Source organism: Nannizzia gypsea, genomic scaffold (assembly GCF_000150975.2).
Source record: "Nannizzia gypsea CBS 118893 supercont1.2 genomic scaffold, whole genome shotgun sequence".
Taxonomy (NCBI): domain Eukaryota; kingdom Fungi; phylum Ascomycota; class Eurotiomycetes; order Onygenales; family Arthrodermataceae; genus Nannizzia; species Nannizzia gypsea.
In genome coordinates, this window is record NW_003345200.1 from 2,477,782 (window position 1) to 2,504,696 (window position 26,915).

The following is a 26,915-nucleotide window of genomic DNA, read 5'->3' on the forward strand; positions in this document are numbered from 1 at the left end:
GCCGGGTTGTCGATGACGGATTTCTCCTACTATTAGAAGGGCCTGGCAGCCCACGGACTTCTCCTTCGATTGTTCTCCAGTGTGCAGATTGCATCGTGGGATAAACTCATTCGCTCTTCTCACGCCATGGTCAAGTTCACGACCTGCCTGCTACTGCTTGTAGCAGCAGTACAAGCTAAACTCCCTGTCACTCCTATCAGTCAGCTCAAAGCCGAGGTAAGTTGACACTAGAGGTAGTCCTATTCAAAACATGGTCAATTTCGCTCACTCTGCCGTCAGTCCCATCGTACGAAGGCCCTTCTTGCCCGTAGTGAGGATGTGAACGCTGCATTCCCTGCGCATACTATCAAGATCCCCATCGACCATTTCCCAAAGAGCAGCCGATATGAACCTCACACCACGGATAAATTCGACCTTCGATACTGGTTCGATGCGAGCCATTACAAGGAGGGTGGCCCTGTGATCATTCTTCATGGTGGAGAGACCGATGGTGCAGGTATGTGAGAGTACCTGTTATTAGGATATTGTGATATCTGGATTCCACAAGCAGTGCTTACGAGAAGACTGTAGGCCGTATTCCATTCCTCCAGAAGGGTATTCTAGCCCAGCTTGCACAGGCAACAAATGGCATCGGTGTTATCATGGAGCACCGATACTACGGTGGCTCCCTTCCAACTCGCGATTTCTCGAACAAGAGCTTGCGCTTCCTGACAACTGAGCAAGCGCTTGCTGATACTGCTTATTTCTCCAAGAACATCAAGTTCCCTGGTCTTGAGAAATACAACCTGACTGCCCCTGGTACTGCACATATCCTGTACGGTGGATCGTATGCTGGTGGACAAGTTGTAAGTTGGCGTCGCTATCGCCCGCGTGGAATCGACTTTTCTTTTCATACTAACCAATCTACAATAGGCCTTCCTCCGCACTCAGTATCCTGATATCTTCTGGGGCGCCATCTCTTCCTCTGGCGTCACCAAGGCCATCTATGACTACTGGCAGTACTTTGAGCCTATCCGCCAGGAGGCTCCTCAGGACTGTGTCCATGTCACCCAAAACTTCGTTGATATCGTTGATAACATCATCATTCACGGAAAGAACGCCAACACTATCAAGGAGCTGAAGAACTTGTTTGGTCTTGGCCGTCTCCGTGACGCTGACTTCGCCAACGCCCTTTCCTCTGGTATCACTGGATGGCAGTCCACTAACTGGGACCCTGCTATCAGTGGCAAGAGCTTCTATCAATACTGCGGTGAAATTACCAGCGACCGCTACCTCTACCCAGTTACTGCTGAGCAGAAGGCTTCCGCTAAGCGTATCATCGAAGCCGGTGGACACGGCCGTGAGTCTCCTGAGATCCTACCTCAGCTACTCAACTTCGTCGGTTGGCTCAACAAGAGCACTTTGGCCTCCTGCGCCGGCCAAGGCCAAACTGCCGAGGAGTGCCTGAACTCCTACGATGAGGACTTCTACAAGCAGGACAACGCCGACCAGAGCTGGAGAGCATGGCCCTGGCAATACTGCAACGAGTAAGTATCCGTAGCTTTAGTGCATGTTACGAATCCGTATGTTAACCGTGACCGTCACAGGTGGGGATACCTCCAGACCGGCAGCGGTGCTCCCAAGAACATCCGACCTGTCATTTCCCGACTGATCGACTTGCCATACACTTCCAACATCTGCAAGCAGGCATTTGGCATCACCAAGCCATCCAACGTTGAGCTTGTCAACAAGTATGGTGCTCTCGACATCGAGTATGACCGTCTCGCTTTTATCGACGGAGCTTCCGACCCATGGAAGGAGGCTGGTGTCCACGCCGCTGCTGCCAGAAAGCGACCAACCTCTACCAACAAGCCATTTATCCTGATCCCTGAAGCTGTCCACCACTGTAAGTCAAGTCAACCTTTCGAGCGTTGTAAGGTCTTGTCTCTTTTCCAGAATGTTCGCTAATGTACGCTACCTTTAGGGGATGAGAACGGACTGTACCCCAACGAGACCACTGCCGAGCTTCCACCACAGAGGATCAAGGAAGTCCAGGCTGAGGAAGCCCGCTTCGTCAAGGAATGGATGAAGGGTAAGTTTATCTCCTTCCTCACCGCTATGCCAGTCTGATCATGATTGCTAACCTATACTCTTTTTCTTCCCCCGCAGAATGGAAACGTAAGCGCGGCCACCACCTCGCCTAAGAAGAGGCGCAGGGCACGAACTAGACATGACCTTACGTACATATATTATACATTGATCATCAGACTTATACAAGAACCAATTTTGATGAATAATGAATAATTACTTTACGTCTTGCATTATTCCCTTTCCCCCTTTTGCCTCTGTAGCATCTTATACATATTGCGGACCCTTGCTGTTGTGAGCAGCACAAATGCAGTATCACATCTCATGAGCAGCCAGCTGACCCGTCCATCGCCATCTCTTACTACTCCGTGCTCTGTGTCGCTTGGCCGTAGGTTGGCAAGTTGCTACATCCCCGTATATCTTGTCCATCGGCTATCCATGTATCTACCTCTCGTGACCTTCCTGGAGGCCCTCTGCATACGCAAGAGCAGAAGAACCCGTCCTAGCCAGCAGTTCCTCTTCTGCGACAGGAGATCCAATTGTATGCACAGGGCTTACCACGAGGCTGGGTTTCGTAAGCTTTCGTCTCGTCTTTGCTTTTTTCTCTGGTTCATTTACGTGATCTCAAATATCAAGTCTTAGATCTCGCTGGTAGAGAGTTTATAGAGTCGCAGTCACAGCGTAAGTGTTAATGTTAGAGTTGAGTATCTTTTCACCGCCAGCCTGTACTCTGTAGTTACTCTGTATATCTCGATATTGAGACCGCGATAATAATATGACCTGTAGCCAGCTGCAGAGTACAGCATGGCGAGGCTGCTTCTCCGTGTCCTGTAACTGGCTCCTGAATTTAGCAGCAAGGGCGGCTGTAACTGAGATCGACCTCGCCTGCAGCTTTTCGACCTCCCCCGGCCGCGACTCGACTCCCTGACGCCTCGCGCGACTGCAGCGGTAGACTAATTATCAACCACTTCCCACTCCTACGACTTGGCGAGATGAACCCGTGAGGTCCGTTATCCCGTTCTTTTTTTCTTCTGCTTCCTCTCAGAGTCATCAATTCGCACAGGGAGAACCCCCGTCTTGACCGATCTCAAAAGCTTGCCGTGCTTGTCCGACCAACCATTGACACCGCGCAGCGTCAACTTTCCCGCTCCCACTGCGTCCCAGGTACCCACGCAAAGGAAAGACATTCGTTGAATGACGCCGGGTGTACAGCAAGCTCTCCCGTCGAGCCACTCACTGGTCAGGCTGACTCCGTCTGCTTGGATTCGATTCGCCTGAAATCCATCATCCTTAGACCTGCCCCGAACGCCGCCTAACCACCGGGTCCAGGGCTATTTATATATACACACACGCACACACGTCAAGAAAACATCCCGGAACGGCGAACAGCGCACAGCTGACCAGAAATAAATACTCAGATCTGCCCACCCTGGCTCGACAAGACACCAGCCAGAGTTTTGAACTCGACGAATTCGCTCGTCCGTCCGCCTCAGCGTTACCGACACCTTCCACCCCGGCTGCTCGACTCAGATCTGAGATAAGGTCAGGGTTAGATCGAACACATCCCGCTAGGAAGAAAAGTCCCACCGGGCTTGCATGGCTCTTTGGGTGGGGGGAAAGGAGGGGTCACCGAAATAATACTCACCAGGCAGCGGGTAAGCGAGAGGGTGGTCGAGAGAATCAAAATCAAGAATACAAAGATTCCCAAAGGGAGAGAAGTGCCGGCTCCAGGACAAGACGGAGGGAGAGTATCGGGGAGGAGAAAGAGTACAAGAGCAACTACTTTGGAGAAGGCGGACTACGGCAACAACGGTACAAGCTTGGTCCTGGATCACAGGCCCGGCTTGCAACAAAAGAAGAAAGCATGAAGTTCTCACACAGTATCCAGTTCAATTCCGTCCCGGATTGGAGTGACAGCTATATTGCATACAGCAATTTGAAGAAACTGTAAGGCGGGCCCTATTTACCAAGAAAAGGCAACATTTTCTTCTTTTCTTTTGTTTCTCCCAGCTAACTGAACTGGTCTTGTAGGATATACACTCTTGAAAAACAAGTGAACCATCCCGAGCGCGAGAATGGACAAGTTGAATCTGCTCCCCTCCTTGACAGGAGTCTTGACACGGACGCCATCTTCCGCCGTGCTCTGGACGGAGAGCTGGAGAAGGTCTGCTCTTTCTACCGCTCCAAGGAAATGGACTTGTACAAGGAGGTGGAAGATATTACAAGAGAGCTAGAATCCTTTGCTCAGGATAGCATAGGGATTGACATGGAGCCCGTTGCTCATTCACTCATCAAGTCGCCAGCTTTGAGCGTCAGTGGCAGACATCGCCGGCGTAGCGGGGCCTCGCGCCATGCTACCCTTACCCAACACCGGTCAAGTACCCTCAGTGAACGTTCTGGGCCCGAGGGGAGACGTTGACAGTGATGATTCGGAAGATAACATGGGACTTTGCTGAGTTTCCACAACGGAGGATAAGGAGGCTTTCTGCCTCGTCAAGAGAATGGATAAGAGATTCACGGCCTCAGGAGGATCTGATGAACAGCGAGCTGATGGATTCGAGGCTATTGGGGCCTGCCCAGGATCCAGAGCACATTGCCATATACGATGTTGGCGTATCGTTGAAGAAACGAACAATTGGCATATATGTGTCATTATGCGAGCTCAAGTCGTTTATCCAGCTTAACCGTACTGGATTCTCAAAGGCGTTGAAGAAGTATGACAAGACACTTGACAGGAATTTGAGAAGGCAGTACATGGATTCCACTGTCCTGGTGGCCACGCCGTTTACGGACGCGACAATCGCCAAGCTGGATAACACCATTGCAAACGTTGAGCGGCTGTACGCTGGATTTGTTACAGATGGTGATCTGTCACTCTCCAGACGAGAACTTCGTCTCCATCTACGTGAGCACGTCGTCTGGGAACGAAATACCATATGGAGAGAGATGATCGGTATAGAAAGAAAGACTCAGGCCGCAAACATGGGAATACGCAGAACTCTGCTCGGAGGAGAGGCGGACATGGAAACGGCCCAACGACAGGGTGACGAGCAGGAGGCAGGTATTAAGGAGTTCATCACCCCCATTGGACGATGTCCAGTTCCATCATGGCTCTTATCACCTACTTTTGCGACCCTGGTAGTTATCCTCATTATATTCGGGGTCATGCTCGTGGTGCCAATCATGAAGAAGCCTGAACAGCAAAATTGCCTGGCAATGCTAGTGTTTGTCAGTTTGCTATGGGCTACGGAGGTGATACCGCTCTTCGTGACATCGATTCTTGTCCCATTCCTCACTGTCACCCTGGGAATCATGCGTTCAGAGGAAGATCACTCTAGACTTGGCGCAAAGGAAGCTACAAGTGCGGTCTTTGCAGCAATGTGGACCCCAGTCATCATGCTTCTTCTTGGAGGTTTTACTATTGCCGCTGCTCTATCGAAACATGATATTGCACGGAGAATGGCTACGTTTGTATTGAGCAAGGCAGGTACCAAGCCGAGAACTGTGCTGCTGACGAACATGTTTGTTGGCATGTTTTTGAGTATGTGGATTAGCAACGTTGCTGCTCCGGTGCTCTGCTTTTCTATCATTCAAGTAAGTCACTATACTCGTGCCTGTGAAAGTAACCATCACTAACTGGTATCCAATCTAGCCAATGCTTCGAAACCTACCAACTGATTCTCGGTTCTCAAAAGCTGTTATCCTTGGCATTGCACTGGCTTCCAACATAGGAGGTGCTGCGTCTCCCATTGCTTCACCACAGAACATCATTGCATTGCAGAACATGGATCCTGCTATCAGCTGGGGAACATGGTTCTTCATTGCCCTACCAGTTTGCATCCTCTCTATCCTGGGCATCTGGGTCCTTCTTCTTATCACTTTCAACCCAAGCCGAGGAACAACCATTGTCCCCATCCGTCCCGTGAAGGACAAGTTCACCGGTATACAGTGGTTTATCACTGTAGTCACCATCGGCACCATCTGCTTATGGTGTGTCAGCCATCAGCTTGAAAGCACCTTTGGAGACATGGGTGTTATCGCCATCCTCCCGCTAGTTCTATTCTTTGGTACGGGAATTCTGACCAAAGAAGACTTCAACAATTTTCTCTGGACCATCATCATTCTGGCTTCAGGTGGGCTTTGCCTCGGTAAGGCAGTCACTTCTTCTGGTCTGCTAAATGCCATCGCCCGCTCTATAACAAGCAGCGTGGCCGGGTTGAGCCTCTACGGCGTCATGTTCGTTTTTGCGGCGTTGATTCTGGTGGTGGCAACTTTCATCTCCCATACTGTGGCGGCATTGATTCTCCTACCCCTTGTCAGAGAAGTGGGTATGGGAATGAACGAGCCACATCCTAACCTCCTAGTGATGGGAAGTGCGCTGATGTGCTCTGTGGCCATGGGTCTTCCTACTAGTGGCTTCCCCAACATGAGTAAGTGTTTTCCTTTGCGTGTCCGCGCCCGAGAAGTTTTTATCTGACATTTCATTTTCCACAGCTGCGATCATGATGGAAGTTCCAGAGACCGGTCAGCGATACCTTCGCGTCCGTCATTTCATCACGCGAGGCGTACCAGCGAGTATCCTCTCATTCGGCCTTGTTGTAACCCTTGGGTACGGACTGATGATCGTTGCGGGGCTATAGGTCGCTGTTGCTATTTTTTCCTCCTCTGATACGGCGTTTTCTATGGAGCATTGACCCCTACCAATTTACAGGGGGTTTCCCGCCTGTACTTCTAAGTGTAAGGATTTACATTGATATTGTTACATAGCAAGCAGGTCCAGTAGAACATACAGAATACAACTGGATAATAGACTGAAAGCATGGGGTGTATCCCTGGCGAGCAAGGCTCTCTGCTCTCCAATTGGTTCCTAACGCATCTCATTGGCCGATGCAAGCCAAGAGCCGTCGGCAACTCTCGTTCACGTGACACGGCTATCTCCAGGCTGGACAGTCTTACTCAGCTTGTCGAATTAGCCGTTGGTTGGTTGGATAAGCGCTTTACGTCATCCGTTCAGAATTAATGTCAGGAATATGAAGGTGGACCAACCTCCACAAGAACAACGCATTAGACAATATTAATCCGATGTTTATAGACGATTGAAAGCCCCGTTAGCACCGTTTGGCCACGTTCGATATACGAAATGGTCGTTAAACACCAGATATCTGTCGCGTAACGATAAACATACGAAAGAAATACTCTAGTGATTCCGCCGTAAACCAAGAATATGATCCTCCTTACTCAGCAGGTCACCGGGCAAGCCCGTCGGCGCCCTGATTACATCATCATTTTAAACTACTTAAAACTGCGGGAACTCGAAGAAGAAAAGAAGCAAAAACACGAAGAAGCAAACACATGGAGCTGGCACTGGCTGTGAAGAGTTAAGCTGGTGACTGGGGTGGAGGAGACCTGCGTAGGGGCCGTGGCGTCGGTGCTTGCGTTGCGCATCCAGCATCGAAGCGAACAGCTCGGCTTCTCGGTCTGCTCTATGGATCGCCCTGCTGATAGAGGGCGTTCTGTTGTATCACAGTCTATCGGCTTATAAGTAGCAGCTGAGCTCCCGCCTCGTCTGAGGTCGGAGTTGAAGTCTCACCACATCCTATATCCCGGCCTCCTTATCTACCTCACCTCCCTCTCCATTCACAACTACACCCAACCATGCTAGCGTCCTCGACTACGGCCGCTGTGGTGCTTGCGGTATCGCAGCTCCTCTCCGGAGTGCATGCTGATGGCCCTACCTGTCCTCCTGGCGGCGAGGTGAGCTGCCACAACTCAGGCCCTGTTGAAGACACTTGCTGCTTCAACACTCCAGGCGGCCTCATTCTTCTCACTCAGTTCTGGGATGCAGACCCAGCTACTGGCCCTGAAGATTCATGGACCATCCACGGTCTCTGGTGAGTCTTTTGTTTTCTCGGTGAATGTGATGGTGCCCGGCTGGAGTTCTAATGCGGTTGAATACCGTAGGCCCGATAACTGTGATGGTACCTACGAGCAATTCTGTGACAAGAGCCGTGAATATAGCAATATTACCGACATTCTCAAGGCTCACGGCAAAGATGACACTCTCGCGTACATGATGAAGTACTACAAGGACTACAAGGGTGATGATGAATCCTTCTGGGAACACGAGTGGAACAAGCACGGCACCTGCATGAGCACCTTCGATACGCAATGCTACATGGATTACATGCCTCAGCAGGAAGTTAGCGACTACTTCGTCAAAATTGTTGAAGTGTTCAAGGGATTGAACACCTACAAGGTTGGTTTATACTCGGTCTAGTTAATCCTAGGTATAAGCTAATACTTTACCCAGATCCTCGCCGATGCTGGCATCACTCCAAGCAATGAAAAGACCTACGCTCTCAGCGACATGCAGAACGCTATTAAGGCTGCTTTCGGCATGGAGATCACTCTCAACTGCAGAAATGGTGCCCTTAACGAAGCCTGGTACTTCTATAACGTCCGTGGATCTGCCCAGAGCGGAGAGTATATCCCTACCCTGCCAGGTACGTCAATGTTTTATTCTTTTAAATATTAATGCTCCCCCCCGATGTATATCTAATAGCAATCCATAGGTGGCACCCCATCAACTTGCCCAAAGACTGGAATTCGATATCTCCCTAAGAACAATGGAGGTACTCAACCACCAACCACCACCTCTCCTGGCGGCCCTGCCCCCACTGGTATCTTCTCTGGCAAGGGTTATCTTACCGTAACTGCCATGGGTGAGGAGGATGGATGTCTCATCAGCACCGGAAATTGGTACACCACCGGAACCTGTGCTACTTACCGCGCTGCTGCATCCGGCTCTGGCTTCACCTTGACATCTAGCAAGGGCGCCTGTGGTATGGTTAACGATCAGTTCAAGTGTGGCTATAATGTCACCCCTTCTGTCTTTGGAGTATGTCTCTTGTGATCCTATACATGCGAATCCCCTTGACTAACTGTCTCCCAGGCCTCCCAGGGAAAGCTTTCCGCAAGCGGCAAAACCACCTTCTATGCCGACAAGATCCCTACTGGTTCCACCCAGGTTCCAGTCTACACCGCTCCCCGTGCTATCCCACTCACCGTTTCGTGGCAAGCAATCTAGACGACTTTTATAATGTACAGTTCAGACGCTCATATGTGCTCAATCTTGCATGCGTATGAAGTTTCGGTTTAAAGATACGATATTTCCGGTATATGAATAGATATGGACATGAATATACGTACACATTTTTGCCTGAAGTATTCACTCTACTGTAAAATTGCTCTGGGAAGTTGTAATTGCTCTCACACAGAAAAGCACTTTTTATGCAAGTTGCATAACTCGTAGACTAGTCCTATTTAGGTACGCATAATCCGAGTTGGCTGTCTGATTACTAACAAGCTTTAAATCTGTACTATCCCACTTCCAGACTAGCGCCTTCTAAATGTAGGGCAAAAAAAATGTAAGCGAAGCGACTGTGCGAAATTCAGTTTTATCGACGACGACGACAAGCTCATTAAACCGCCAACATCTCCGCCCTTTCGACATCAGCCCACGGCGTTTGCTTTTGGTGAAGGGACTACGAAGATAACACAAGGTGAGCCTTTCAATCTGCTTGCCCTCGCTGCCTTTCCCTCTGTTGGACCGCGACTTCGTTGCCATCTCGTTGTTGGCGTGTGTGTGGGATTGTTGTGTGGACGAATTTTGCGCAACGGGGAAGGCATTGCCAACGCAGCGCCGTCGAGATATCGTGAACGAGATATCAAGCCTGTGGTGTTTCTGCTTGCTCAACGACGAATCTGTTCCTTGAAGGGTTTACGTGATTTGGTCCATACTGGGTTCTAACTGCAATTTTTTTCTTGAATATAGTCCAATACATCAACCGCAATCATGGGTATCTCACGAGACTCCCGCCACAAGCGTTCGGCCACCGGTGCTAAGAGAGCTCACTACCGCAAGAAGAGGTATGGATATTTCCTAGGGGAAGAAGCTTGAGAGGAAAGAGAAAGACATAGCAATTGAGGAATGGAGACTGACGGTGGCGGACATCCAGAGCTTTCGAGAAGGGCCGCCAGCCAGCCAACACCCGTATTGGCCCCAAGCGCATTCACACCGTCCGCACTCGTGGAGGCAACCAGAAATTCCGTGCCCTCCGTCTCGAGTCCGGCAACTTCTCCTGGGGCTCTGAGGGTCTCTCCCGCAAAGTCCGTGTGATTGCTGTCGCCTACCATCCTTCCAACAACGAACTCGTCCGTACCAACACCCTCACCAAATCCGCCGTCGTCCAAGTTGACGCTGCTCCTTTCCGACAATGGTATGAGGCACACTACGGCCAGCCCCTTGGCCGACGACGTCAGCAAAAGGCTGGTGCCGAAGCCACCGAGGACAAGAAGAGCAACAGCGTTGCCAAGAAGCAGGCTGCTCGTCTTGCTGTAATGGGCAAGGTTGACTCTGCTATTGAGAAGCAATTCGAGGCCGGTCGATTGTATGCTGTTGTTTCTTCCAGACCTGGTCAGAGTGGAAGAGTGGATGGTTACATCCTGGAGGGAGAGGAGCTTGCTTTCTACCAGCGTGCTATCAGAAAGTAAACCCATACAACAACAATTTGAACAAAATTTTCTGCCAACAAAAAGAGAGAAAAGCCCTTTTCTTCGCATCTTCTTTTTTCCCTTGAAGACAAACATGGTTCCCCTACAGGTTTGAGGAAGGCAAAAAGGAGATATAATTTTTTTACCATAACACCCTTGTTCTATGTCTTGACTTGACGGGCGGGACATTACTGCTGGTGCTAGCGTGGTTGTATGTGGAAAGCGGTTTTGATCGGGAGTTTGTGCATTTACCTAACCCTTACGATGTTATAAACATTACCGATGCAATGATGTCTGTAGGTCACTAGGGCTATTGCCTTGGTTTTCTACTCGGAATGAATACATTTTCCTACCCTTTTTACCAATAGGCTTTCCTCCTACACACGCTACATTGGACATAAACCTAGTAAATGTTGATCAGAAGGGGAAAAGGTCTCTGCTCCCCTGGTTTTCTACCTCGTTGTTAGAGCTCGATCAGAGCTGAACATGTGCCAGTAAACATAATTACTCAGGCTAAATCCCTGAAAATATAAGCTTATAACCCAAGTCATTTTTATCCCCATAACTATCCGGCTTGTACTACCATGGAATCTTGATCGGTGTTCATTATCCAATCGAAATGCTGCGATTCGATGTAAGGGGCTCCTCTATATTGACTGTTTGCAGACTTACTGTGGCCTTCCTCTCTGATCTTAGACACAAATAGGCGGTAGAAAGCAATTATTAGGTACGTCGTAGCTCAGCAATGGATATACTAGGGTGGGGGTTATCTTATGAGTATAGTTGTGAGCTGGCTAAATATTTCATGGGTAACTAAGGTGGTCATTGATTTCTGTGATGCCTCTGCAAACCTCTCAAATCCTACAAAAAGAAACCAGTTAGTATGATATGATTAAGTAGATGATAGGATGGTACCTTGTTGGATGTTTTTGAGTGCCTGTATACCGGGGTCCAGGTCTTCTATGTGCAAATAGCTGCAAGAAGGCTGAATGCCTGGCCGAAAGCGACTGTTTTGACGTTGTAGATAGATCCTTTGATAAAATGGAGGCTTGTCCTGCCCTTAGCTTCTAGGAATCTTCCACACACCATAAGACTTGAAGAACCAAGTGAGCATTGTGCAGAGACCAGCCTCCACCAAAGGTATCTGAAGACCTATATGGTGTTTTTGACTATATTTCTCCTGTCTGGTCTTCATCTCTGCTGTCTCTTCAAGCCGCTTTTAGAAATGCAACGTCGCCAAAATATACTTTGTCTTCGATATCTGGAAAACAACGTCATATCGGAACGCACACCGTGATAGATAGAGACGTGCAGCCCTCTCTCGATGCCGCTGGAGAGATACCTGATACACCAGACGAGCTGTAAAAGTTTCAGGGGCTAACGAGAGAGTGAATAGAGCTTCTAAGACGTGAAGAGAGGGTCCAAGGTTGCTGGCTTCACTTAAGCGGGCAAATATCTTGTAGCTCCTTCTGCGTGCTGAAGATGCGCCTTCTACCATGTGCGAACAACGCCCAAAGCAGACGCTACCAAAAAAGCCATCAGGGAAGCTCGCTCGACTCGGCCGTTTGCTCGCCCTGAGGTGTAGCGCCCCTAGAAGTACGCACACCGGTGCTTACTCCGGCGTCCTTCCGTTGGCACAATAATAGCTGAAATTCTAAGTGACATTGCCACAGAAAGTAAGGTAGGTATCTCCCGCAACCCTTCACCCCCTTTTTTGCGCTCAACGGCCTTCACAGAGAGGGTAACAGGGAGCCAAAGGTCTCGATGATTGTTCTCAGTGGATGTCACAGCTTCATCATGAAAAAATCCAGAGTTAAAAGGGGGTAGGAAGGGAGATAGGTGACTGCGAAATTCGGGGGGCTGGTAAAGGAGGACATCCAGAGCGTCACATCGAACGTTCCAAAGTCTCCTGCGCAGTCCCAAGAACCCAAGCTGCCAGTTCGAAGCTGCACAAACCAGACGTCAAGTCCCCTTCTCTGCTTCTTCTTCTTCTTCTTCTTCTTTTCTCTCTTCTTCTTCCTCTTCCTCACTCTCTTCAGCATCTTCACCTTGATCAACTTCATCTCCAACCTCTCTTGTCTCTCCTTGAGAGAGAAAACAGGTGTGTATTGCCTCCCCAACTCACTGTTATTGAAATTTGCCTCACAACGGATAAAACGGCCTATTTGCTTCAGAAAAAAAAGGGCAAATACAGCGCAGTTCTATCAGCTAAAGATAATAGGATATAACACGATGGCTGGTCCCTCGAATATGCAGCCAGCCGCTGCCACGGGATCGGTCACCCCTGGGATTCCTAAGAAGTCAGAGAAAACGAAACAGAAACAGATTCCAGGGCTGGAAACGGGGTACTATGCCTCACAGAGGTCGTTCACTTCCGAGTTCGTTCCCCTCGAGCGCCCCTTTGGCGGAGAAGTCCCAGCCACTATCCCCCTATCAGAGGTGATCTGGAGGGACTACGAAAATGGAACCCACGCTGTCCTGAATCCCATCCGCATTGACATGCAAAGCGGCGAGCCAGGCCACAACATCAATTATGAATTCCTTAACAAGATGATTGTCAACGCCCCCAGGGCCCTGCCCGACGCATTCACCAACGCCTTCCAAGTATTGGCAATCGCCCGCATCCGCTATTATGCAACGCACGAGTCATACAGGAAAACCAAGACGGCTCTGATAGAGTCGGTTGCAACTAGCCAGCTACTCCACAACAAACATATGGATATCGACGCCAACCCAGGCCATTATGGGCCTAATGCTGCAGAGAACACCAACTCAACACTGAAGAAGTGTATCGCCGAATGCAATGAGCTAGAAAGGCAGTTTGAAAAGAGCTCGGCTTCTCTGAAATTTCACGCTGCTGCATTCGTCAAGGCAAAGAACGACGCAGGACCCTTTATGGCCAAGCTTAAGGAAGCATACAGGAAAATGCAGGAAGACTACCTTAAGGCGAAGGAAGCCAAAAGACTCCAACTGGAGAAAGCCGAGAACGAGAAACGCCAGAAAGCTAAGGCTGAAAAGGAGAAATTGGCCAAACAGAAACTTACAAGGGACAAGGTCGTGAAAGCAAGACGTCAAAGGGCTGATGCAGCTGCTAAAGCACACATGGAGCTTAATGCCCGATCCTGGGCCGAGTATTTGGCAACGAGGAAGCGCCTAAAAGAAGAAGCCAATGCCGCTAACTAATCAGAATGACGGAAAGCAAGCCATCGTTGGGTAAAAACCAGAAAATTTGTCGTTGGATTTACAACACGGACGGAATATAGGATATCGTCCATTGGTTTCATTTTCACTTCATGGGAAAACATCGGATCTCGTTTGGTAATTGGTTTTTGCATTCATGGGATTGAGGATAACAAATGGAAAGGAAAGGAAAGGGAAAAAAAAAGCACGGGTTAAAAAAGGCGCTCGGGGATGATACAAATGAAAATGAGGTCAATTGGTTGTGTGGTTGTGTGGACAACCTATGTATACTATTACCCTAATGGAATTAAAAATTTTCATGCATTTGGTGTCTTGTATCTCTCCATATCTGCGCCTCTCATGACGTTCGACGTGATATTGACGTATGCCTTTTCAGGACTTTAAGTTCATCACGTGATTACCATGAAAATTTTTCTTATATCTGCTACAAAACAAGGTAGTACGGAGTAATGCCATAAAAATTAGCTACATATGTACATGGGTGCGGCCTCTTTTAAGGATCTTCCGTCATCAACCAAATCATCCTCGTCCTTTCGCTGCAAAGATACGAATAAAGTCGCATTTAAGTCACGAAAACACGTGATATTCTGACAGAATAGGAAGTTGATTGGCTAGAAGATAAACGCTAAGTCTAAACTGCGTATATAAGAACTCGTCCTCTTCTTTCGTATGACGTTGGATGGTCAAACAAGCAGACGATCAACGCGCTGGCTTGGAAAAGTTGTATACATAAGAAGACCGTCTCTGCTGCCTGGCCGAAATGGTTCTCCTATTCTTCTTGCCACCTTAGATATTCATGAGCAGGTCTTGAATTCATAGGCAGCTACTCATTCATCATGGTCAAGGTCGCGATTGCCGGAGGCTCCAGTCCTACCCTGGGCCATTCGGTCGTTTCAGCTCTTCTAGCAACAGGCGGCCGTCATACGCCTATGATTCTCTCAAGGAAGAAAGAAAATGGCTCCTCGGCGTCTAGCACTGCAGCTTGGCCGGTCCCCGGCTCATCGTCCACTGCAGAGGTGGAAACACGGTATGTCAATTATGAGTCTGAGGACTCACTAGTAGCAGCCCTGCGTGATATCGACACGGTCGTCAGCGTGCTCCTTATACACGACACAGACACTTTCGTCAAAACCCAGATCAGGCTGTTGCATGCCGCTGAGACTGCTGGATGTCGACGTTTTGCGCCATCCGAGTTCTCTGGTCCATATAAGTCGCATTTCTCAATCGACTTTGAGAGAGCGGTCAAACTGCCTGTGTGGGAGGCCGTGCTTAAATCGAACATCGACGCCGCCATCTTTTCAAATGGGATGTTCATGAATTACCTTGGAATCGGCAGTCCTGAGAAGGATGGTAACCGAGTTGAGGCACTGGCGGGCTTTGCAGAGCGGCCGTTCTTGTTTAATTTGGTTGACCGCTGGGTTGAGGTGCCTGTGGTAGAGCGCGATAATGGCAGCCTACCACCACCACCCGTGATTACCATGACCAACATCCGGGACATTGGCAGGTTTATCGCCGCAGCTATTGACCTGGAGGAGCCCTGGGGTAAACGAGAGCTTGGGATGGCGGGCTCAACCCTTCAGTTCGACGAGGTGGTGAGCCTGATCGAAAAGTATACTGGCCATACGATCGAAGTACGCCCGTTCACCAAGAAACAAGTCGAGGAAAGGCTTGCCAACCCTGCAGAAGGCGTTGTGGGAATCATCGAACAGCTGGAATGCCAGTTGAAGCGAGTCTGCTGCGACGGTGGGATCCCCGTCGAGCCAACGCTTAACCGCCTCTGTCCGGGAGTGAAGCCCATGACTGTTGAGGAGTATCTAAAGAAGTACTGGGCGGAACCATCCGGACTCTCTGTCGACGCATGAAGTTGATACTCAGTGTCTAGCTAGAGACGTTAAATTGCTCTCTGTTCGCTCGTATTGTTAAGTAGCTAAGCAAAAAGTAGGTAGCATCTCAGAATGAATCGTGACTTCTGGCGCACCTGATGTAACGCCTCGTATCCAATCTAGATCAGTGCCTGGACGATTAGTAACATGATCAACTGCTTGATATCAAGGTTAAACCTGGGGTAGCCAACTAACAACTAACACTAGCCAACTAGTTAACCAGTGGTTAGAGACTCGGTTATGCTGGGTGATATGCAAGATTTCATTTGATATATCGGTCATCAAACACCATCAGATCAGCCTCCCTTTTCTCTCGGCAGCCACTTCGCCCACTCCCTAGACAGGGACGAGCATGAGGCGCTGCCTGATGGTGATGGCCTCTGCCAGGCAGTGGAGTCTTCAGGAAGAGGATCACCTAGTAAGCAACTAGTTCAGGGGGATCCCTTGAGCCCTTCAACCTTCATATGTGCGGACATGAAGTGGTCAACTAGTTAGCTGGTTGGTGGTGGGCGCAGCTGTCATCCAAATCACCGCTCAGCCATCTATAGCTGGACATCCTGGGAAGCTCCGCTTCTCTGCTTTTCCAGGGTTACATCCTCCGGCCGGATAGGTAGATGTCACTGTGTGTGTCTTGCCTTGGTCGGGAGAGGTGGCATGGCATGGCATGGCTTGTCTCGCCGTCTGTGTGAAGCCATCATCTGATGGCGCTGGATGATGTCCAGGGATGCGCTTTGGGAGAAAAGAAGAGAAGCGAGGGAGAAGCTCGCAGGTTGCATCGTCGTATTTCCGACTTGTCATTCGAGGTTGGACTGCTTGACTATACTTTTCGGCCCTTAATTTCCTGTTATTAGCCCGCTCGTTATATGGCGTGTGGAGGTCCTTCGCGATGGATGAAGGGAGGGTTGCACGCAGAAAAAAGCAACGATCAGCACTGCAGCAGCAGCAACAACAACACAGACTCGTCCTCCACCTTCACCAACAGCAGTGAAGCTCTCGCTGCTTCCGCACATCCATGGCCAGTTAGACTCGCCGATTCCTGTGGCACTCTGGCTTTGAAGCGCCGGGAAGGGCTTGTTTTGCTGGGAAGTACAAAGGAGCTAAATAAGTCAATACAGAGGTATAAAGCCGGCCTTCCTTCTTGTCTGCTCCCTGATAATCCTTCTACTAACACTTCTCTCAGAGAGGACGACGACGACGACGACGACGACGAGAGGTGAAGAACGATATACTCGAACGATGCGTTTTGCCCAAGCTGTGGCTGCTGCGGCCGTGGTGCTGTCTACAGTCGCTGAAGCCGTCAATGTCAACCCCCTACCAGCACCGAGATCGATAGAATGGGGTGATTCGGGCCCTGTATACCTCGCTCCCTTCGTTTCATACCATGGATCACGCGAGCAGAACCTCAAGGAAGCATGGGACCGGTGCTACAGAACCATTGTCAAGCTTCGATGGACGCCTACAGTGCTCAACGTCCCTTTCCCTACCTTTGACCCATTCCCTAACCCACCCAAGGCAAAGAGAGGAAACTCTGCTCCAAGAACCTCGATCAGAAGGGTCAATGTCGTGGTGGAGGATCCTAATGCAAAGCTGTCTCATGGCGTGAACGAAGCTTACAGCCTGGTGATCAGTAAGGAATCGAACAGCATCGAAATAAAGGCCCATACAGTCTGGGGAGCTCGCCATGCATTCACTACTCTGCAGCAGCTGATCATTGTCGACGAGAGTAACGGCCATTTGATGGTCGAACAGCCCGTCACAATCAAAGATGCACCCCTATACCCTGTACGAGGTATCATGATAGATACGGGCCGTAACTTCATTTCCATGCCCAAAATCAAGGAACAGCTCGATGCCATGGCTCTGTCAAAGCTAAATGTCCTCCAGTGGCACATCACCGACACCCAATCTTGGCCGATTCGAGTCGATGCTTATCCCCAGATGACCACGGATGCGTATTCACGCCGCATGACCTATAGCCATGGGGATGTTAAGGAAGTCATTAACTATGCTCGACAACGTGGAATCCGTGTCATCCCTGAAATAGACACTCCCGGCCACTCTTCATCGGGCTGGAGACAGATTGATCCCGAACTAGTGTCGTGTGGCAAGTCCTGGTGGTCCAACGATGACTGGCCCAAACATACCGCGGTCGAACCCAACCCAGGACAGCTTGATCTAGCCTACGACAAGACCTACGAGGTTATGGAGAACATTTATGCCGAACTGAGTGCACTCTTTGAGGATGACTTCTATCATCTCGGCGGTGATGAGCTGCAGCCAAACTGCTACAAATTCAGCTCCCATATCACTAAATGGCTTGCCGACCACCCATCTAGTACCCTGAATGACTTGCTTCAGGCATATGTTGACAGACTCTTCCCGGCCCTTAAGAAGCGCAAAGACCGTCGTTTCATCACTTGGGAAGACATGTTCCTCTCTGAGAACATTCACGCAAAGAATATGCCAAAGGATACCATCATGCAGTCCTGGAACAAGGGAATCGAAAACATTAAGAACCTTACCTCTAACGGCTACGACGTTATCGTCTCCTCTGCCGATTTCTTCTATCTTGACTGTGGTAACGGCGGCTGGGTCTCCAACGACCCCAGATACAACGTCATGACGAACCCTGACCCAAAAACACCAAACTTCAACTATCTCGGTGACGGTGGTTCTTGGTGTGCTCCATACAAGACCTGGCAGCGTATTTACGACTATGACTTCACTGACGGCCTCACTGACGAGGAGAAGAAGCATGTCCTAGGCGGTATCGCGCCTCTCTGGTCCGAACAGGTAGATGATGTCAACATCTCCCCCAAGTTCTGGCCCCGTGCCGCTGCTCTCGCTGAACTGGTCTGGTCCGGCAATCATGACGACAAGGGTAAGAAGCGAACAACAAATATGACCGCCCGTATCCTGAACTTTAGAGAATACCTCGTTGCCAACGGTGTCGGTGCTGTGCCACTTCAGCCTAGATATTGTCTCCAGAATCCACATCACTGTGACCTCTTCCTTGACCAGAATGCAATCCAGTAAAGGACGCTTAAAATGATAGCCCTTCTTGGAAAAAAAAAATTGATAACTAAATGGAGAGTCATGATCTTAGTTAGCGCACTTTTAATTGATTTAATCTTCGCATCTTAGCGGTATTCTTGCTATTAAATATCTTCCAAACTAATGCAAATCAATTCGTTCCAAGAAAACTAGCTGCCTCTGATAAACCGTATCTTTGTCCCATCGAAGGCCTAATTGGCTATAAATTGTTTACAATTTACAGTGCACTCATCTCAACTCAAGCTAAATCGATCATCCACGGCTCATTCAACAATCTAAAATGGATCTACGTCAAGGCCAACAACTCGACGGGAACACATGAAATTAACAATTAAATGTCACAATAGTAAGGCAAAAGAAAAGAGAAGAAAGGATTAAAAGGAAAATAACATGGGGTGTCGATGGTAAGGCTATAAATGGCCAGGTACACTAGGTAACGCTGGGGGAAGAGAAAATGCAGGTGCAAGCGGTATTAAAACAAAGGAAAATATATCCAGTAGAGACTCGGACATTGGTATCAAAAAACGGGGGGACATTCAAGAATTATCCAACAGGTAGTAGAAGGGAATAAAACATTCATCCAAATAAAATGTCATATCTTACATGAATGTAAGAGGTAAAAAAAAGGGAGTAGAAGGAATAAATGGCAAACTGCCAGAAATGAGAAAGAAACTTGGGAAAGGGGTCAAGACGGAATAGGTAATGTGTAAGGCGTGTTTGAGAAGCGGGCTTCCAATATGGATGATTGACTGCAGCCAATATGAGAGGGAAAGGATGAGGTATAGCAAGAACAACAAGTATATGTTCATGGAAATATCAAGTGAGACTATTCTTCCGTCACTGCTCCGCCCATTGCGCCGCCTTCTCTGAAATTGGCACGGCTGGCTTTTCGACCTGACTTCAAGAGACTGAGTCGTCTCATGACGGACTCCCGCACTGCCGATGCACTCATGTTGCTACTTCCGGCTGAATTGTTTGTTATTGGGCTAATTGGGGACCGCGGACCCCCTGAACGCGCAGATATACCTGTTCGGTTGCTGCCGTTGGTCGACGGCCGGGTCTGGGGAATAGTGGAGTAAGTCGTTCCGTTCTGTTTGCGAGCTGCTTTTGCCCTTTCGATGATTCGCTGTTGCGTTGTTTTGATATCTTCCGTGGACTGGGTGGCTGTACCGTTAGGCTTTGCTTCAGTAGCATTTCCGTTATTACTACTGGTGGTGCTGCCGTTTCCGAACCAGCTGCGGCGTTTTGGAGCACCTTCTGCCTTGCCTTGAGTTGAATGACTGCCTTTTCTATCATTTGCATCTGTTTTGTTGCTAGACGAGGTACCTTCTCTGAGTGGTTCGTTTACCATAGTGGTGCCGTTGAGCTTCATTCCCTCGCTGATGGATTGATTCCTCAGGCTACCGTTGGACCGTATTGTCTCTCGCGTTATAGTTGTCACTGAGTTAGAAGGCCCATGGTGCGAACGTCTGAACGGGTTAAGGCTTAATCGACGGCTGGGAGCTTCGGATACTGCATTGGACAACGATCTCGAAAGCGCGGGTTTCTGTTGACCTTCGCCTTGGATATCTTGTAATTGGGATGCTTGGCTATTTGCGAAAGGATCAAATCGACCAAAGGTCGGAAGGCCATCATCTTGATATTGTCCAGCTATGGGTATAAAGGTTGCAAGCTCTTGTGAGAAGATAGATTCAAATTGGCGAATTAGCTCCATCTGGTCGGATTGATATGACGGTCGAAGGTTGAATAGCATGAGACAACGCTTGATCGCCAATGCATGCTCTATCAGGGCGGCTGCAAGGGCATTTCTGAGCGGGTGGTTTGGGTGTACTGGCCCATCTACTTCACCGTTCTCAGTTGGCACATCAGGGTCATAGTCTTCTTGAAGGAATTGGCGGTAGAGCGCCGCACAAGTCGACGGCTGGGCTTCAACATCAACAAGTTGTCGAATGAGTTCGGCTACTGCAGTGAGATTCGCATCCGGGTTCGACGTTGCTCTCCTTTCAAGAATGATAAGTTCCTGGGTCTTGCGCCATGTCCTTTCAATAGCAGTCTGCAAGGGGGTCAGAGCAACCTCGTCAGTTGCAACTATCTCACTACGCCTAAGAATATTGGGGAATGGTTCGGCGACGGTGTAGATATTCTTCTCAACCCACTGTCTCTTGACATTGTTGCCACTCAGGTGTTTCTTAGACGTAACTGAGAATTGTGCAGGTATCGAGGTCAAGAGGTGGTCTCTAACAGACTGTGGAACCTTAGTTCGTTGATAAACTGGATGGTTCATGTCCCGATGAATGCTAACGGCGGATACCCGAAGGAACTGGCCCTCCAAATCTTCAATTTCCCCAGACGTAATAAGCTGAGCGGCAGGGTATTCCTTCTGCAATCTGTCTGTAAAGCTAGCCAATCGGTCTGTTGGGTGTCCTTCGAAAATATATTGCTTGTCCCTTATAGTAGCCGGGAACCCAAGACCCTTGAAAGTGACACGGAAGTATCTCGCGACCTGAATATCATCTCTGACAATGGAGTCATAAATCCTAGCCATAGAGGTCTGCGTCCTTGAAAGTTTGGCAAAGTCCAGAGTGGTATGCTCATATTGGTCTGCAAGCTCCCTATAACATGCAAGAGCATGTGACCAAGCCTTCCCGTCTTCGAAATGCTGAATGATTTGGAAATACAAAGCCTCCTTTCGATCAAAGGAACTTTGTTCTGGGAATTCGGGGATTGTAAGGGCTGGAAGAAGCTGTGAGGAATCCCAATGGTAGAGGTCTGCATGGAATTGAAGTGCAAGACCAGCTTCGGTGAAATTCCGGGCAGCGACTTGTCCCTTAGCAAGCTCATGCACATAGCGAATGAAGATGTCCTCCTTGTCCATATCTTTCATGAACTCCATTAGCTTCAGTGTATTCAAACTTTCCGAAATATTACCGGAGTGCGCTGCGGCCAGGAGGTCAAGTAGTTCGTCGACAGTAGCTACCAGTTCCTTCAATGCTACCATAAGTTCAGAGTCAAGAGTCTCGGATTTCGAGTCAAAGAGTTCCATCAACTCAGTCATGAACAGCTTCTGGGTGATGCTTTCAGAGAAGTTCCTTGTCTTAAACGTCTCGTCCAAACTGGATATTATCTCAGCTTCGATCATAGCTAAGTCCTCATTCAATTGCCACTCGCTAACAAGCATAGTCTGCAATATTTCAACAGCAACCCGTCGAGGTCCCTCATGGACGCTCAGGCAAAGTTCAATAATCGGAGGCACAAGGCTAGGAACATATTGGACTTGATATCCTCCTAATCTATCCAAGCCAAACCGGTCACGTTCTTCAGGAGTAGTCTCCCAGCCAATGGCCTTCCAAGTCGTACGCAAAAGCTCAGCGCCATGTTCACGGACATCGCCAGCGATTTTCCACACAGCACGTCGTTTTTGCTCAGGGAAGGTTTCCAAAGCAAGAGCGTCACTTGATACCAACTTTAATATGGTAGCGAAGAAAAGTCTCCATAACTCCATGTCAAACGTGTCAGCCTCTTCGACGGGCGGGAGGAACGATTTGATAAGCATTGCAGACCAATGTTCCAAGCTTTTCACCACAGAGCGATGATGATAAATACGCAAACTTAACCAAGTTGCAGGGTAGGGAACACAGTCAAGAATTGAAATGTGAGTGGTGAATGCACGGGTTAAGAAAATAGCCATCTCATCTGGTTCCATAATCAACTCCACCGGGTCGGGTATAGCGGATAATGCAGCCGTGAGAGCAGAAAGCTCGAGAAGGGCTTCATCGAATTTCTGGTTCGTCTTTGACTGCTTCAGCTGGAATGGGAATGACTTGCTGAATAGGAGTGAAAGCCAGTTTGATTCTTCGACACCGTCTGCTGCAATGGCACAGTATGACGCCATGACCTTGGGCATGTACTCGAAAAGCTCTGGTTCTGGGTTCTTAAGCTGCTCTGCAACGATAGACGAGCATAGTCGGACCTGGTCTCTGTATTGGTCTGTAACTTCTGACACGGCTCCCCAGTAAGGGTCAAGCCACTCGGCACATCGCGCATAAAGCATTCTCCTCTCCTTTTGCTCGGCAAATGGTGAGAGCTGGAAGTAGTTCTGGATTAGAACAAGTTTATAGAGAATAAGCATGCCTTTGACGCCCTTGCACGAATCCATAAAGCTCAAGGCAATGTCGATAATTTCTTCCTTGGTAAGCGCACTAGATAGCTCAGGCAGCCAGGTATGGAAATGCTGGACAACGAGAGTCTTGCTTCCAACGAGTATCGGTGCGGGATTTTGCATCAATGCTTCCACAGATTTGAAGATGAAGGTTAAGTCACGGTTGAAGGTTGATTGGATGTTTGTGATACCGATTCCTTCTTCCTTTGCCTTTTGCTGTTCTCGAGCATTGATTATGAACTTTAGAATATGCCTTCCAACCTTGAATGCAGCACGGAGATTGCGGGACTGTTGAGAGTCGGGTGTCGCCTGAAGTAGACGGCAGTAACTTCTTATCAGGCATGGAGTAGCAAATGGGAAGTTGAACTGTTCTTTGGCATATTGATCAACCAGTGGTCCAAGGTTAAAGCGACGGTCATGTAGAATACCGAGTACAGTGACGATATCAGTGAACACCAGGTCCTCGAACTCGTCATGTCCGGAGTGCTCGACGATTATACCAAACAATGCATCGAAAACATTGCTTAATTGCTTGACTATCTCGATCTCTGGGACGAAGACGAGCCTCCGAAGTAGCTCCAAAAGCTCGGAGGCAGGCTTCTCCTTCCAATTGAGAAGTCCGAGCATGACTTGGTCCTGTGAATATTCGGTGCTGCAGAGGTCGGTCTCTACGACCAAGGTTGCCATAGGTCCAGTCACAGCTTCGTCCTTGGTCGATTCATTCTTCCCAAGAGCACTCCAGGGTAGGGATAAGTAGGCTCCTTTTCCGTTCTCAATGCTTGAGGTGGACTTGTCATACGCATGGAGTAAAAGGGAATGAGGTCCGTCGCGGATAAACGCTTGTTGGTCCCAGAGAGGCATCCAGCTCAGTGCAAACGGGAACTCTGGGGCATCTGCTATGCTCATAATCAGGTGGGATCCGGGTACCTGGTCGGCTGGGATGCTCAGGCGGATAGTCTGATTCCAGGCGGAAAGCCTCTCGGTGACGGTTGTTCTCCAGGCAATGACGGGAGTAGCATTGGATGAGGGACAGATGCACTTTTCCACTCTAGCTCCAGCAGCGTTACGGACTTCGAGGGTTAATTGTATGTTTCGGAGGCCAGTCGATTGTGGCACAGGCACCTGGCCGTGGACTGGGTGCGAGAGGAGAGCATCTCGTGAGATGTTCGCTCGTGAGAGGGTAACGTAGATATCTGACCTTGGCTTCGTTGGCGCCCCAGGGAAGCCTATCCTTCTGGTCTGAGTAACGCTGTGGAGGAGGGTAGGGTTCTTCTTGACGAGGGCGTCTGCATCTGTGCTGGTAAAGGGATACAGGTGAGTGTGTAGCCGTGCAGCCTGGTATGACCGGGTATAGCGTCCGGTTGGACTGTAAATAAGACTACGGATGATCTCATGGAAACCGTCTGTGACTGCCTCCTCTTCTTCATCCTCACCTAGCGGTGACCAGATGGTGAACGCCTGCTCTGTGACCTTGCCGGCCTTGACTAACGGGCCGACTTCAATTGCTCCTACGCCGACCATACGACAGACAGGGTCTTTCTTCTTGGGAGGAACCGCGGTCTGTTTCTCCTTATCTGCCCCGTCACCCGATTGAGGTGGAGCGTTGGTAGCAGCCTCCTTTGCAGTCGGATCTACGGGCTGTCCACCTTTGGTACCCTTGGGCCCCCACATCATACTCCTTCTACCCCGTAAGCTGCCCTTGCCTGCGGTGCTAAACTGGGCTCCCGCTTTGTTAGTGTTGGTCCCGGAGGAGGAGTGGGATTTCGTGAGGACAGGCACCGTTCGAGGCGCATCCCAGCTGAGGACCTTGACAACGAGGAAGAGCTTTGAATCTGCGCCTGATATTTCTCCAATATCAGCAGCACTTAGCTCGGTGAAGAGGGTCTTTAGTTTCCCACTGACTGCGAGGGATGAGAAGCTCTCTGCGGAGGGAACGTCTAATGCATAGGTCTCAGATAGTGGTTTGACGTCACCGGCTGGAGATTGTAAACACAGACTGACTGCGAGGACAATTGGACTCGAGATGGTGCCGGTGACTGCATCGAGCTCGAAGAGAAGATGATGAAGGGAGACCGTATCTGATGGATGTGTTATCTTGCCGTCAAGCATGCTCATTTCAGACTGCAGTTTGGTCAGCTCAATGGCCGAGTCCTCTCCGGTCAGCAGGCGGCCACGCTGAGCAGGATCGCGGACGATGACATCCCCGCTCAGCATCTTGTTCCCTCGAACCAGATTCCAGACGGTTTCCTCGCGTAGCGATTTCCTTTCCTGGGCGGTCAGGACGTTGTGTAGGAGCTGCCGTCGAGCGAGGTCGAGTTCGAGGACAATGTTGGACATACTCTCCAACGTAGCGTACTGTCTCCCTAGGAGCAGTCCATGGATATTTGTTGAGTGCCATTCACGTAGGCAGGAAGCGATCTCGTCGACCAGCGGTTCAGACATCGAGGTAGGCGTCTCGTCTCCAATCTTGAGCATGGGCACAGGAGCGGCCGGCTTTGCGCCGCTAGAGTCCCGCCGCGGAGGAGGAGGGAGGGAGACGACAGGCCCCGTCTGCATCGACATGCCAGACCGTCGCTTGGTCGCATCCTCCTCCAACTTGAGGATGGTCAGCGGAGACAGAGTGCGGGCTGCCTTGACGTCTGGAGCCAGGCCGCGGGAGGTCGGCTTGATGTCTCCTGGCTGGCCATTCTCGGGGGACACAGCACCAATTGAGCGCGAATCGCCATTGAGCAGCGTCCCTGTGCTCTCCCGCAGCCTCTCGTCTGCATCTCCGAGCACTTCTCGAACCTCGACGCAGTTCTTGGGGAATATTCCAGAGAAGACACGGGCCTCCAGCGTCTGTCCGCGAATGCTCGTCAGGCCGGCCAGCAGCGAGGGCGGCGCGACCAGGTACCCTCGATACCATTCGCCGCTGGCACCGCCCTGTTCGATTATGTAGAGCTCATCTCCGAGCTCGAGGGGAAGGTCTGCGGGCGACGACGGCTGGAAGGGATAGACCGCAACGGCGAACGCAATGCGAGGTAGGGGTTTCCAGGGCATCCTGGGGGGGTTCGTTCGCTCGCAACGGCACAGGAGGGAGACCGCAGGCCAGAACGAGCCGAGTAGATGTGTCTCTTCTTACAACGTAGTTAAAGCGAGGAAGAAGGAGTAAGAGAAGAAGACAACGACGAAAAAAATAAAAATAAAATAAAAAGGGCCTGCTACCTCCGTGGCCGGGATGTCTCTTTGGCTGCTGCCGGCGCAGGGGGCTCGGAGTCGTTCGTCCAGGGATTTTTGGATGTATCGCGAGGGTAGCCTTCACCTGGAGGACGAGAACACTGGTCAGCCCGGCTATACAGATAACAGCAGAGGGAGATGCGCTCTTTTCAGCAGCAGCAGCAGCAGCAACAGCGGTATGCCAGCTATCTCGCCGTCTTCCTCTTGCACTGCCTTTCTTCCTGTCTTTTGCTGGTGTAGATGCGGGTTTGGGGGTTCGTGAGCGACTGACTTGGGTTCCTCCTCGCCAGACATCTGCGTGTCAGCGTCTCTGGCCTCGTCGATACTCGGTCCAATTCGACTGTTTCGTGAGCGGAAGAAGCGATTCTCGTTAAGCCGTGTGTCCTTTCTAAGGTCCTTCTGCTCCTCCGCTGCCGTGTCTCTCTCTCTTTTCTTTGGTGGTTTCGATGGTTTGTTGTATTTTTTTGTCTTTTCCTCGTTTCTTTTTATAGTTACGGGGGTCAAAAGAAAAGAAAAAGGTACCAAAGTGTTACTTATATTAAGTCCAACCGTCAGTTAAAACCCGCTGGAGATGACCAGAAGAAGAGCGTAGAAAGAGATAAGAGAGGGGAGGGAGCAGAGTGTCAAGTCACAGCCAGGGATCGCGGCCAAATGCAGGCAAGAAGGTGACTGACTGGCTGCCGACCCCCACAAGCCGGGGCTGGCAGCGATGCGATTTGAACCCCTGAATTCCGATCCCCGGGGGGAAGCCTGCAGAAAAACAAGGACGATACGAGGAGACG

At 49.8% G+C, this 26,915-nt stretch overlaps 8 protein-coding genes across 8 annotated transcripts; 7 read left to right on the forward strand and 1 right to left on the reverse strand.

The window, feature by feature from the left end:
- Positions 1 to 126: 126 nt before the first annotated feature.
- On the forward strand, positions 127 to 2,183 carry MGYG_02952 (hypothetical protein; the record flags this gene model as incomplete). The annotated part of the gene is made up of 7 exons (XM_003175379.1): positions 127 to 216; positions 280 to 496; positions 571 to 845; positions 913 to 1,526; positions 1,587 to 1,885; positions 1,964 to 2,071; positions 2,149 to 2,183. The coding sequence occupies 7 exons, from the start codon at positions 127 to 129 to the stop codon at positions 2,181 to 2,183; spliced, it is 1,638 nt and encodes a 545-aa protein (XP_003175427.1).
- A 1,078-nt stretch (positions 2,184 to 3,261) lies between these two features.
- Positions 3,262 to 6,707, forward strand: MGYG_02953 (inorganic phosphate transporter PHO87; the record flags this gene model as incomplete). The annotated part of the gene is made up of 6 exons (XM_003175380.1): positions 3,262 to 3,271; positions 3,486 to 4,014; positions 4,099 to 4,378; positions 4,504 to 5,661; positions 5,720 to 6,497; positions 6,562 to 6,707. 6 exons carry the CDS (start codon positions 3,262 to 3,264, stop codon positions 6,705 to 6,707), a joined length of 2,901 nt encoding a protein of 966 aa, XP_003175428.1.
- Positions 6,708 to 7,722: 1,015 nt separating this feature from the next.
- Positions 7,723 to 9,154, forward strand: MGYG_02954 (ribonuclease T2; the record flags this gene model as incomplete). The annotated part of the gene is made up of 5 exons (XM_003175381.1): positions 7,723 to 7,958; positions 8,029 to 8,323; positions 8,378 to 8,570; positions 8,640 to 8,965; positions 9,020 to 9,154. 5 exons carry the CDS (start codon positions 7,723 to 7,725, stop codon positions 9,152 to 9,154), a joined length of 1,185 nt encoding a protein of 394 aa, XP_003175429.1.
- Positions 9,155 to 9,922: 768 nt separating this feature from the next.
- On the forward strand, positions 9,923 to 10,620 carry MGYG_02955 (40S ribosomal protein S8; the record flags this gene model as incomplete). Its single annotated transcript, XM_003175382.1, has 2 exons — positions 9,923 to 9,996; positions 10,086 to 10,620. The coding sequence occupies 2 exons, from the start codon at positions 9,923 to 9,925 to the stop codon at positions 10,618 to 10,620; spliced, it is 609 nt and encodes a 202-aa protein (XP_003175430.1).
- Positions 10,621 to 12,852: 2,232 nt separating this feature from the next.
- On the forward strand, positions 12,853 to 13,803 carry MGYG_02956 (hypothetical protein; the record flags this gene model as incomplete). Its single annotated transcript, XM_003175383.1, has 1 exon — positions 12,853 to 13,803. One exon carries the CDS (start codon positions 12,853 to 12,855, stop codon positions 13,801 to 13,803), a length of 951 nt encoding a protein of 316 aa, XP_003175431.1.
- An 854-nt stretch (positions 13,804 to 14,657) lies between these two features.
- On the forward strand, positions 14,658 to 15,683 carry MGYG_02957 (isoflavone reductase; the record flags this gene model as incomplete). The annotated part of the gene is made up of 1 exon (XM_003175384.1): positions 14,658 to 15,683. One exon carries the CDS (start codon positions 14,658 to 14,660, stop codon positions 15,681 to 15,683), a length of 1,026 nt encoding a protein of 341 aa, XP_003175432.1.
- Positions 15,684 to 16,940: 1,257 nt separating this feature from the next.
- On the forward strand, positions 16,941 to 18,740 carry MGYG_02958 (beta-hexosaminidase; the record flags this gene model as incomplete). The annotated part of the gene is made up of 1 exon (XM_003175385.1): positions 16,941 to 18,740. One exon carries the CDS (start codon positions 16,941 to 16,943, stop codon positions 18,738 to 18,740), a length of 1,800 nt encoding a protein of 599 aa, XP_003175433.1.
- Positions 18,741 to 19,584: 844 nt separating this feature from the next.
- On the reverse strand, positions 19,585 to 25,956 carry MGYG_02959 (hypothetical protein; the record flags this gene model as incomplete). The annotated part of the gene is made up of 1 exon (XM_003175386.1): positions 19,585 to 25,956. The coding sequence occupies one exon, from the start codon at positions 25,954 to 25,956 to the stop codon at positions 19,585 to 19,587; it is 6,372 nt and encodes a 2,123-aa protein (XP_003175434.1).
- Positions 25,957 to 26,915: the final 959 nt, after the last annotated feature.